The 12,752-nt window shown below is 36.0% G+C and overlaps 1 protein-coding gene across 1 annotated transcript; it reads right to left on the bottom strand.

Annotated features, from left to right (window-relative positions):
* Positions 1–3,963: 3,963 nt before the first annotated feature.
* SCO1 (Translation elongation factor EFG/EF2 protein) lies at positions 3,964–8,156 on the bottom strand. The gene is made up of 5 exons (XM_079056370.1): positions 7,862–8,156; positions 6,173–7,312; positions 5,806–6,080; positions 4,353–4,865; positions 3,964–4,288 (listed from the first exon to the last, which is right to left on the bottom strand). Exons 1-5 carry the CDS (start codon positions 8,088–8,090, stop codon positions 4,118–4,120), a joined length of 2,328 nt encoding a protein of 775 aa, XP_078912496.1. The 5' UTR covers positions 8,091–8,156; the 3' UTR covers positions 3,964–4,117.
* Positions 8,157–12,752: the final 4,596 nt, after the last annotated feature.

The raw sequence follows: 12,752 nt of genomic DNA, 5'->3' as shown, positions 1-12,752 counted from the left end.
GTTAGATTATGTTTTATGGTGTATGTTTGTTTGTGGTCAAATTTTGTTTGTGGTGTATGTTTAAGTTGTTATTATCCCAAACTTGTGTACTTTAATCGAGTATTATGTGTTTTCAATTAAATTACTTGGACATGGTTTATGTGAAATATATTTAAATATGAAAGTGGCAATTGGGACAAGTATTACCACATGTGTTGCATATTTTTAGAAGCTTAAGATTAGAACCGGGGACAAATGGTACGGTTTTTTAGTTGAAGTAGATAAAATGACATGTAGTCCATAATTTTACCTATTAAATTGTCATGTGAGCTAGAATTTGATTCAATAATTGTCATGTGCTCCACACCTTCGAAATCAACATCCATGTTCCCTTACCATAACTATAATCCAACATAACCCATTCTTTGATTAATTCATTCGATTGTTATACATTAAAGTGTTCATTATCAAAGGGTTACAATGTTATCCACCCCACAAAAAAACCAGGACAAATGAAACCTAAACACAACATTAGCTTCCATTATCCATCATCCAAATATGTAATTCAAAACCATAACATTCAAATCATCTCAAAAAGCAACTTCAATAAAACAAACACAAAAACACCACGAATTAAATATCACAAAGATGATTTGTGTAATATGTTGTTAATCGATAGTTGTATTTGTAATATGTTGTTACTTGAACCAAAAAGAAATTGAAAGCATATGTAAATGTTGTTACTTGAACCCAATATATATTCGGATTGTCAATCGACAGTTGTATTTGATTATATGAAGAACACATTACAAAGTAGTAATATGTTGAAACTATTCGTGTGAATCTCACCTGATTAATTAGCTGTAGAGTAAGGTGCGAGGAAGTCAATATATTTTTTTCCTCCAGGATCCCAAATACCAAATGTTATTTATAGTTGACCCCTTTTCCAAGAGAAAATACAACAGGGACCGGACGATAACCGAATAAATCATGAAATGTTGATAGTTATCCTAAAAGATAACAAAACCAAATGCATGAATTCCAATTTGTTACATAAGAATAGACAAAAGGTGGAAACAAATACTCAATTTCAAAAGGGAACAACTCTGAACCCGGTATCAAAATAATAGAACATCAAAACATAAACATGAAGAAGATGAACGTAAGCACCGATATAATAAGTAAGGAGACAAAGTATGCAACACCTCTTACTAATAACATAGAACTTAAAATCGATCATCTCTTCACAATCCATCAAATAAACAACAGGGTAAGTGAAGGATTTCAAAATTGAATACATAACTATCACCTCTCAATTTGGATACGTAATGTTTGTTTTACTTTTTGATAAGTATCAGTATTTTTTTCATAATGACTAATTTTTTAATCGAAAGATCAAAGTTGGCATAGAATAAAATGTAGACACCAAAGAGATTAAAAACACATGTATTACAATTTACACTAACGAGCTACACCATTGATTTAAACTAAATCGACCATAAATCTAATGATTCAACCGTGTAAAGATAGTTTGTAAAAGGGAATTTAAGTATCCATTAAGATTACCCCATTGGGGTTTATTGCGAGCCGATCGTGAGGAAAGTAACATTAAAAAAATGAGAATTATGTGATCTTTTGTGAACTGGTTTGCTGCCACGCCCTTGTCTCGTTTTAGATTGCAAAGGATCCCATGCCCACTTGTCTATATTTATTAATATTTATTAGAAGAAATCAATTACATTTTCTTTAAAAAACTAAATTTTGTTAATAAATCAACTTTATCTTTAATAAAAAGTAAAATAAAATATATCAAATATTTTATTGGTTTTTCTCTACAAAATAAGACCAATATTGATATAGTTTTGTAAATATAAAAAATTAATATAAAATAGATTGGATTTGTTGCTAATGAATGTAAAAGATTGAATTGGGTTGGATGTACACGTGGAAAAAAGATAAATTAGTTTTTTATAAAAAAATTGGGTTCGATTTGATTGTTAATGGGGTAATCTAAGCTCATCTTTACATCATCAATATACAAAAAAAAATAAAAAAAAATGAAAGGAACCCCTTTATGATAGTACCCTTCTTGAATCTTAAATTACAAAAAAGTGAAAACAATTACAATTATTATTAAATTACAATAATACCCTTTCTTGAATCTTAAATTACAGTAATACACTCCTATAAACATTAAATCGCGAATCTCATCCAATCAATACAAACAAACATGATAAAATCCATAAAAGGAACACCTTTATTCTTGAGCTGTGTCGAAAACACAAGAGATGGCCGCTGCAACCGCAGTTACTATAGCACTTAAAACCACTTTCTCAGCAATGCGCTTTAAAAATCCATTTTTCTTCTTCTTCTTCTTCCCGGCAGCAGCAACATCGTCCTCTGAACTGCCGGTGACATCAACCTTTTGTTGAAATTTCGAGATTTTGTGGGAAATCACGAGTTCGCCTTTCACCTCACCCGACGAATTAAGTCTTCACAGGATAATGGATTTTGTCGACATCACCATGGAGGAGTTCGTCAATCGGCAGACGTAAGCACCCTACAGATATGTCATAATCGGCCCCGGGGAGGAAGATCTGGAATTGGAGAGGACACTCTGAATACGCGGGTTTGATGTCGAAGCCCGCGAGATAATCCCACACCCAGGTATGAGTGGTATCGTCTTTAACGGCGACATTTGTTTCGTCGACGGCCTTCTTAAGCACATTGCCGGATAGAGAGATTTCAACGTAAGAACTCATAGACCTGCTGTGAGTAAATCCGGTTGCATGATGGAGGATCAAATCTAATTTGCTAGATTCCATGATACCGGAGATTTTAACGTAATGAATGGGGCTCGATTTCTATCTCGAAGGAAATTCAGTGTAGAAGAATGTGGATGATTTCTAATTTAGGGTCATTGCTTAGCTTAGTTATATATGCAATATTTCTGATTGTCGCAAATTAAAAGTCTCAAATGGAATTTCCATAACACGAGTCATCTATCAATAAACAAGTCATCTCTCAAGATACGTCCACTGTCTTTAAAGCGTTACATCAATATTTTTCTTTAACATTTAGATATATTCAAATACACCCTTAATTTTATATATTTTTTATTTTTACCTATTTATCATATCCTTTAACTTATATAAATATTTCAGAATATACCCTCAATATTGTATAACTTTTACTTCAACCCTTATGGGTGGCAGGCGCTTCACTTATTTTTGCGATGACGGGTATAAATTGAGCAAGCTAAATCGCTTTTTGGTTTGCCCTAATTTCCTGGCTTCTTTCCCGTCTACTTATGTCACTGCTCTTCCAAGAGAATATTCCGATCACTCCCCGATCAATCTTCGCACCGAGCTCTTGGATTTCGGTCCACATCCGTTTCGCTTTTTTAATTCGTGGCTTTTTATGGAGTTGGAAAAAATTAAAAGCCTTGATATCAGACAGAAATCAAAAGTCAAATGGATCTTGGATGGGGATGAGAATTCGAGTTTCTTCCACAAAGCGATCAAAATCAAGAACAGAAGGAATAATATTCAGAGGCTTATGATTAACGGGTAGCGGATCACAGATATCGATTCCATTAAACATGAAACTTTTAGATTTTTTTCCTCTAAATTCAGGGAGTCTCGGCATGACCGGTCTCTGCTTATTAATCCCAATTTTAAGCAGTTATATGATGGTAATGTAGCTCTTTTAGATGCATCATTTGAGCTTAATGAGGTGAAGGAGGCTGTCTGGAAGTGTGGTAGCGAGAAGGCTGCAGGCCCTGACGGTTTCACTTTCAAATTTATTAAATATTTCTGGCCTATTATGCAGGATGATGTTATGCGTTATGTCAAGCATTTCGAGAAATATGGCGATTTGGCAAAGGGGTAGTAACTCTTATTTTCTTACCTTATTACCGAAGACTAAGGACCCGCTCTCTCTAGTCGATTTCAAATCATCTCAAAAAGCAACTTCAACAAAACAAACACAAAATCACCACGAATTAATAAATTAAAAATGTTACATGGTATATCATTTAACCAAAACTTGGATCCTTTGTTTTTTTTCCCTATATTGACATATGAAGTGAAAATTCCCCTATCATTAAATAGCACAAATATCAAGATCAAGATCAAGATCAAGCTGCCACAGCTTCTTCTTTGGCAGCAGAAAGCTGGTTCTGAATATGTTGAGGCACAACATCAAATTTAGCTAATTGCATTGTGTAAGAAGCTCTTCCTTTTGTCATTCCCCTTAAAGTACTCACATACTGAAACATTTCCGCAAGTGGGACCAACGAATCCACCACCTACATTTCACAACATCAATTAATTTTCATTTTCTATGAGGGGTAAATTAGTCAATAAACATACCTTAAGTCCACCAGGCTTATCACCAAAGCTATTAATCTGCCCTCTTCTCGAATTCAAATCCCCAATCACATCACCCAAATGTTCTTCCGGTGTCACAACTTCAACTCTCATAATCGGTTCCAAGATCTTTGGAGCAGCTTTCCTAACACCTTCCCGAAACGCCCCTCGTGCTGCCAGCTGGAACGCAAGGACACTAGAGTCAACATCATGGTAGGACCCATCGGTCAAAACTGCCCGAAGGTCAACCACAGGGTACCCTGCAACTACCCCATTGGACATTGACTCTTCTAGCCCTTTCATGACACCTGGAATGTACTCACGTGGGACCGCCCCACCCTTGATTTCACTTTTGAATTCGTATCCCGTTCCCGCTTCTAAAGGCTCGAACCGTACGGTTATGTCCGCGAATTGCCCTTGTCCGCCTGATTGTTTTTTGTGGACGTATTTGACCTCGGATACACGCGATATGCTCTCACGGTAGTTCACTTGTGGTGCACCAACGTTGGCTTCCACCTGATGGAATGGAATCAGTGATTACATTCCATGATTACATGATTCCATGGAATCATTGTATGCTTTCTTCTATTACAACGTTGTACTTTCAAAAAATTGTTTTGTAGTTGGATAACATTCTATAATTATTATATTATATGTAATAAAAAGCAACTTAGTTAGGACTTAGGAATAGTATACTTTTAGGTTTTAGATTTTGGGCACCAAACTTTTTAATTTTAGACTTTGGCCAATAGTATACTTTTGTGGTTTTAGACTTTGATCACAAAAGTTTGTTATTTTAGACTTTGATCACAAAACTTTCTTATGTTGGTAGATTTGGTCCCTAGATTTTCGTATCGTGGCACTTTCCGCCACTTACTTTGTAGAGTTTCACTTTTCACCCGTCTACTTTGTAAAATGTTAATTTCACCCCCTTAAATTTGAATTTTGTATGTTGGCATGTTTGGTCCTTATGTAGAAAATAAATTACAAAAGATGTCCCTATAATTTACAGGTTTGGTCCCTGTGTTTAAATAGTATACTCTTTGGGTTTGACACTTTTGCCAGAAGACTTTCGTATGTTGGCAGGTTTGGTCCCTTTGTAGAAAATAAAAATTTACAGAAAAGGTCCCTGTGCCGACTTTTTTTTACAGCAAATGGTCCATTTGTTTTACAAAATTAGAAAAATGGTCATTGCCTAATAGAAAATTTACTGATTAAGCCCCCCTTCTTATTTTTTAAGAGATTGTACCTTCAAAAATCTACTCAATTATAGCATTGGATTTTTGATTTTTTCTTACTAAAACATTATATTTTGGAATACCCAATTATTGTATTTGAAAAAAAAATTGTTATATTTGGGTAGTACAATGCTATAATATGAGAAAATGAAAGTATTTTTTATTTTATTTTTGCATTAGTAATTGAAATCATATAAACAAAATGAAGAAAAACAAACCTTGAATTCCCGCTTGAGCCTATCAACAATAATCTCAAGATGCAATTCTCCCATTCCCTCAATAACCGTTTGATTAATCTCTTCATCACGTGAAAAATGAAAAGATGGATCTTCTTGTGCAAGCTTAATCAACCCATTAGCCATCTTATCAACATCTGCTTTAGTCTTTGGTTCAATAGCAACTTTAATAACCGGATCAGGGAAATCCATTCTCTCAAGCACAATCGGCTTTTCAGGATCACACAATGTTTCTCCAGTAATCGTATCTTTCAACCCTACAAAAACAAAAACAACAACAATAACAATAACAATAACAACAACAATACTCAATTCCCATATATACCCTTACAAATGTAGATAGTCTTACCTGCAAGAGCAACAATATCACCAGTTAATGCAACTTTAACATCTTCTCTACTATTCGCATGCATTTCAAGTAATCTCCCAATTCTTTCTTTCTTTCCTTTGTTTGCATTCATAACATAAGATCCAGCAGCAAGTTTTCCCGCATATACCCTCACAAATGTAAGGGACCCCACAAAAGGATCATTCATAATCTTGAAAGCTAAACCAGCAAACGGTTCATTATCATTTGCAATTCTTTCAATTTCAATTTCTGGATTTTCCGGATCAGTACCCTTCATAGGGGGAACATCAAGAGGTGAGGGTAAATAGTCAACAACAGCATCAAGTAAAGGTTGTACTCCTTTGTTTTTGAAAGCTGATCCACATAAAACTGGGACAAAACTACCCCCGATTGTACCCTTTCTGATTAGTTTCTTGATTGTATCCTCATCTGGCTCTACCCCTTCAAGATACGCCTCCATGACAACATCATCTAGCTCAACAATATTTTCAACCAATAAAGCGCGATATTCTTCTGATAATTCTTGAAGATCAGAAGGAATATCTTCATATGAAAACTTAGCACCAAGTTCTTCACCTCCCCACACTATGGCTTTCATTCTTACAAGATCAATAACCCCTTTGAACACATCTTCTGCCCCAATTGGGAGTTGTAACACAAGTGGTTTAGCACCCAAATTTGAGATAATCATGTCACGTGTTCTAAAGAAGTTTGCTCCTAACCTGTCCATTTTGTTAACAAAGCAAATTCTTGGAACTCCATATTTATCAGCTTGTCTCCAAACGGTTTCTGATTGTGGTTCAACACCTGCAACACTATCAAACAAGCAAATGGCTCCATCAAGAACCCTAAGGGCTCTTTCTACTTCAAGGGTGAAGTCCACATGGCCTGGTGTATCGATGATGTTGATGCGGTGGTTGTTCCAGAAGGTGGTGGTGGCTGCTGAAGTTATGGTGATTCCTCTTTCTTGTTCTTGTTCCATCCAGTCCATTGTAGCTGTTCCTTCATGTACTTCACCAATTTTGTAGTTTCTTCCTGTGTAATAAAGAACACGTTCTGTTGTTGTGGTTTTTCCTGCATCTATGTGGGCCATGATGCCGATGTTTCTGTAGTCCTTCAATGGAACCCCACGCTTTCCATCTGTATATTAAGAATCACGATTCAAATATGTTGTCTTTGAATATGACAAGTAATAGATGGATTACAAGAATTATTGATCAAAGAAGTTCAAAAATCTGTTGTAAAGGGTACAAGTATATAACTTTAACAAATTAAGCCATGGATGATACAATTATCGGACAGTATTCATCATAAACGGCATACAATAAGAGGAAAAGAGCAAGTTTTCGTTTTTCATTTAGAATTCTGAAGTTTTATTTTCATTTGCTTCATGTTGCTAGTTTTTATTTCGTGAATCTGATTTCAAGATAAGATAAAGCTAGAAAATTGAGATTAAGGAACAGAGAGAATTGGAAAATGATTGGATTTGTTTTCACGTAATTGGCAATTATATCGAATCAATTACTAGCGGCTACAATTGCAAATGAATTTCAACTAGTAAGAAAATGAGCATAGCATGAATTTAATAACTACGAGAACAATTAACCCTAACATGTTAAATTTCGATTTTACTCAAGTTTCTCAATTAATTACTTCAAAATTCATGTAATTCATTTGTATAAAAGAGACCTTCGGGACCAGCAGCCATGGCGAAAACCGAAAGGTTCCTCTTTTGAAAGTGAGAAGTCGATATGTTTGTTGTCAGCCGTTGGGTTCCGAAAAAAGATGAGGTAAGACTACGGCGACGGAGGGAGGTGGCGGGAGAGAGAAAGAAGCGACGGAGCGGCCTGCTTGAGGAACTACCCTTGTTACCGGGGAAGTTGCAGAGTGAAGCTGCGGCAACAGATTCTGCCGCCATGTGTAATCTCCGCCACTAGAATTTTTCGGGTAATGGTGAAGGGGATAACGGCGACTACAGTTCAATATATGAGGGGGGTTTTGTGTTTCGGATAGAAATAAAAGGATAAATTTTATGTGGCTTGGAAATTATTGACGTATTATACAATTATCAAACGAAAATGTTGAAATGAAAAAAAAAAAAATCTTATTATAATAATTAATAAGTTAGCACCAACGAGCTTCTACCTAACGTTATCCGGTGTTGTTCCCTCATTAAGGGTTCAAATCTGGTAGTGGATATAGGTGAAGTTTATGAATAGAATAGATTTGTCGTTTCAAATGAATAAATAAGTTAGCGCTAGGATGTATACTTCTCATGTTATTGGTAACGTAGCACCTTCTCTCCAACATGATGTGACCTTAACCACAAGGCGTCTTGCGGGTTTTATTGAGGTGGAGTTGGTCCAAATTGCTCAAAGTTGCTCCTCAGGCTATATACAACCCCTAGGAAAGAAAGAAAGCAGTGAAACACAAAAAATTATTCTTGAGGATTTACATATTCTACTAATAGACTATTTAGCTTGTTTATATTGACATAAAGCTCAAGTTGCTAAATATATTTAAGTTGGTTTTAATTCTTTTTTAATAAGATATCAAGATTTATTAAGAATTAATAAGACATACAATCAAATCATATTGTAATTATATTTAGTTTAATAGTAAACAAAAGCAATAGTAAGTGGTTGTGCGCTTTAGATACGCTCGAAAATGGATTCTAATGAGAAATAAGGTTATCCCACGTTGTTTCGGGCAACAAACCTATGAATGACTCTTTAGCTTATAAATAAAGAACGTGCCTTTGTTCATTCCCACTTCAGCTCAATGTTTCAATTGAAAAGGTTGGAGTATTTTGGCTTGCTCTTAAACACCAACAAAGTTTGAAACTTTTCAAAACAGTATTTATGAAGTCTTTAAATAGACAAATGCCAAGAATTTCATGATTTTTGGCTTCAAATAGTTTGAAAGTTTTTACTAAGTGGGTACCCAGAACCGAAACCGCTTTTGGCAGTTCCGGGAGCGGTTCCAAAATTTTAGGAACTGATGTAACTGGTTCCTGTTCCGGTTGCAACTTTTTAGGAACTGTCAGTTTCGGTTCCACTATATATGGTCGGGTACCTGCTTCTGCTCATCCCTACATAACAGTATCATACAATCAACATGCATACACTGCTCATGCATAACAAGGAATCATCCAAGATAACTAGCATACTCGTACTCTAACAGTACCTCTATCCTATCATACAAAGAATATACAATGGGATATGTAGAATAGTGAGAAACTCACATGAATTGTAGAACCGGAGAAACACCACAACACTCTCAACTCCTCACACTAATCAGACCCTTGAACCAATTATCACCAAATAAAGATCAAACCACTAGATTGGCTACGTTGAACTCCCTCTATGAACACCTACACCATGTACCAATAACTCTACTTAAATCATTTCCAGATAATTCGTATTTTGTACTTTATTTATACTTTTACTTCATAACATTCTTGTATTATCATGTTGTGCACACACACAAACACACCTTCTCTTATTGATTATATAAGCATTAAACCACACACTTTTATACATCTTATATATATATATATATATATATATATATATATATATATATATATATATATTTGTATATATATATTAGGGTATGCATGATTCAAACATATTCTTGGGTTTACACATACACTGTAACGCCCACAGATTCGGGCTAGACAATTAAGAAATAATAAGCAATAAAAATGACATTTTGATAGAAGGTTATTTAGGATAAATAACATTAACCTAAGTTATAGTATATGTGACAAGGATTCTGTATATATATAAAGAAATCTGAAATCTGACTTCGTATGAAGAAGTTATGTTTCTTCGAAGTTTCGCGATTAAACCGACACGATTGTGTGCGTCATAAAAAGTGAATTTTAGATAGGTTTCTTGTTAGCCTAAGAAATCTAAACGAGAGTCTTAGTAATCGTAAAACCAAGAGCATGCATATAAAGAACGTCTAAATCTGACTTCGCATGAGAAAGTTATGATTTTTCGAAGTTTCAGCACGGCAGTGTGGGCACATAAATCGAAATTCAAATCAGTTGATTGTTAGCTAAAATAATCTAAATGAGAATTGCAGATCTCGTAAATATGAACCCTTCGATATAAAGGCAGTCGAGAATGGAGTTCGTATGAAAGAGTTATGGATTCCGCACAAACTTTAAAGTCTAAACTGGTCTAAATATGAATTTTAGTTAGAGTAAGAGTTATATGTTCAGACTTTAATGAAATTTGTAGAACTCATCGAGAGGATTTCGAGGATATAAAGAACATCGAAAACGGAGCTCGTATCCGAAAGTTATGATGGTCCGAAGCTCTGCGAAAATTTATCTACGCTGATGACGTGGTAGCACCGGAGTGCACCACATGGCCTGGTCGGAGAGCCCACCCCTTCGAGAGACATGGTGACATGGCACCACGAGGTTGCGAGACGTGGCGCCATAATAAGCTGACATGTGGTTGTTATATAAGGGAGTATGTGGACGAAGACAGCATCGACACGTGACAGAAAAGGAAGCAGCCATGTCACCAGACGTGGCATGCCTAGGCACGCCCCCCCCCCCCCCAAAAAAAAAAAAAATCCTATAAATACCTTCGATTTTCAGCATTCTTCCCACACAAATTAATCCCTTCTGTAACATCTGAAAAATCATGGTAAAATTTTTCATTTTTGAAACCAATCCAAAACCATAAGCGTTTACAAATCATAATTTCCAAAAGTCATAAACATGAATCAGAGTATCCCAAAATCATAATCTCATAAAATCGAGGATGATGTGCAACATAAAACTGAAACTGTAAGCACAAAGCTTAGTAAGTTCCCCTAAAATACCACACACAACCATACAAATAACAACATGCATACATGAGCCTTCAGCCTGAATGGACCGCCGCACCGGGCCTACAGTCTATCTGGACCACTCTCAGAGCCTTCAGCATGACTGGACCGCCGTGCCGGGCCTACAACCTATATGGACCGCTCTCCGGGCCTTCGGCCTGACTGGACCGCCTCGCAGACCTTCAACCTATCTGGACCGCTATAGGTATCTTGGCCTTCAGCACAAAGCAGGACCACTGTAACATCCATAAAATTCATAAAAATTTAAAACTTTTTCAAACATCCAAAAACCATTATTTATTACAAAATGTTTTCAAAATAGTTTCATATCAGAGTATCCCAGAAATCAAAATCATAAAATGCGAGGAGGTGCACGATCAAGCCTTCGCCTTCCCGCGATCATCCGAAGTACCTGAAACAAAATCCAAATTGTAAGCCCGAAACTTAGTGAGTTCCCCCAAAATACCAACGCCATACAAACTATAACCATATCATAACAAACAACATGCATATAGAGTCTACAGTATGACTGGACCGCCCTCACCGGGCCTTCAGTCTGTCTGGCCCACTCTCAGAACCTTCAGCATGTCTGGTTCGCCCTACCGGGCCTTCATCCTGTCTGGAGAGTTCTCCAGGCCTTCGGCCTGACTGGTATGCCCCATTGGATCTGTAGTCTATCCGGGCCACCCTGGGTATGTTGGCCTACAAGACAAAGCAGGTCTGCCTCAACCCACCCCCAAGCATACAATCAACACATAGATAACAAATGCTAGCATGTATAAACAGTCAAACCAATCTAACAGATCACTAATCATAGCATCATCCTATATACCAGGATACCGACCTAACATGTCACTAAACATAGCATCATCCTATATACTAGGATACCGACCTAACAGGCCACTAAGCATATCATTATGCGATAACAAAGATAACAATCCAACAGAAGGGCCGACATTGGTTCCTTCGACCCTGTTGATATAGTGAGAAGTAGGGATGAGCATTAGAGCCGCCGGAACCGGAACCGGAACCGAACCGGAACCGGAATTGGTAATAAGGTCCGGTTACCGGTTCTCCATTTTTATGAAAACCGGTCCCGGTTCTAAAAATCGGAACCGGTTTGACATTTTTCACGTTTTTTAAAATGTGCATAACTCACTCATATGAAGTCAGAATTACTTGATTTTTTTTCCAACATGTTATTTGGAGCTTGTAGTTCTATTTTGACTATACAAACATATATTTTGGTTAGATATTGAATCAGAAACATGCCCCGAAAGAAAGAATATTTATGCTGCGTTTTTTATATTTTTTGTTTTTCTAAATCTGTCCCGCTTTTTTAAATGTGCATAACTCATTCATATGACGTCGGAATTACTTCATTTTTTTTCCAGCATGTAATTTGGTGTTTGTACTTCATTTTAGACTGTACAAACACATATTTTGGTTAGATATTGAATCAGTTATAGACCTCGGAAGACAGCATACCAATGTTGCGTATTTTCTGTTTCAGCATTTTGTTTTTATTTTTTGGAATCTGTCCTGCTTTTAAAATGCGTGTAACTCACTCATATGAAGTCGGAATTACTTGATTCTTTTTTCATCATGTAATTTAGTGTTTGTACTTCAATTTAGAATGTAAAAAGTCATAATTTGGTTAAATATTGAATCATTTATAGGTTCCGAAAGATAACATATCATTTATAACATTTTAACCGGTTCTAGTTTG

Source organism: Lactuca virosa, chromosome 6 (genome assembly GCF_052849685.1).
Source record: "Lactuca virosa cultivar CGN04683 chromosome 6, Lactuca_virosa_CGN04683_v6, whole genome shotgun sequence".
Classification (NCBI taxonomy): Eukaryota; Viridiplantae; Streptophyta; class Magnoliopsida; order Asterales; family Asteraceae; genus Lactuca; species Lactuca virosa.
The sequence above is the reverse complement of the archived record's forward strand: the minus strand, read 5'-3'. Positions and strand labels throughout refer to the sequence as shown.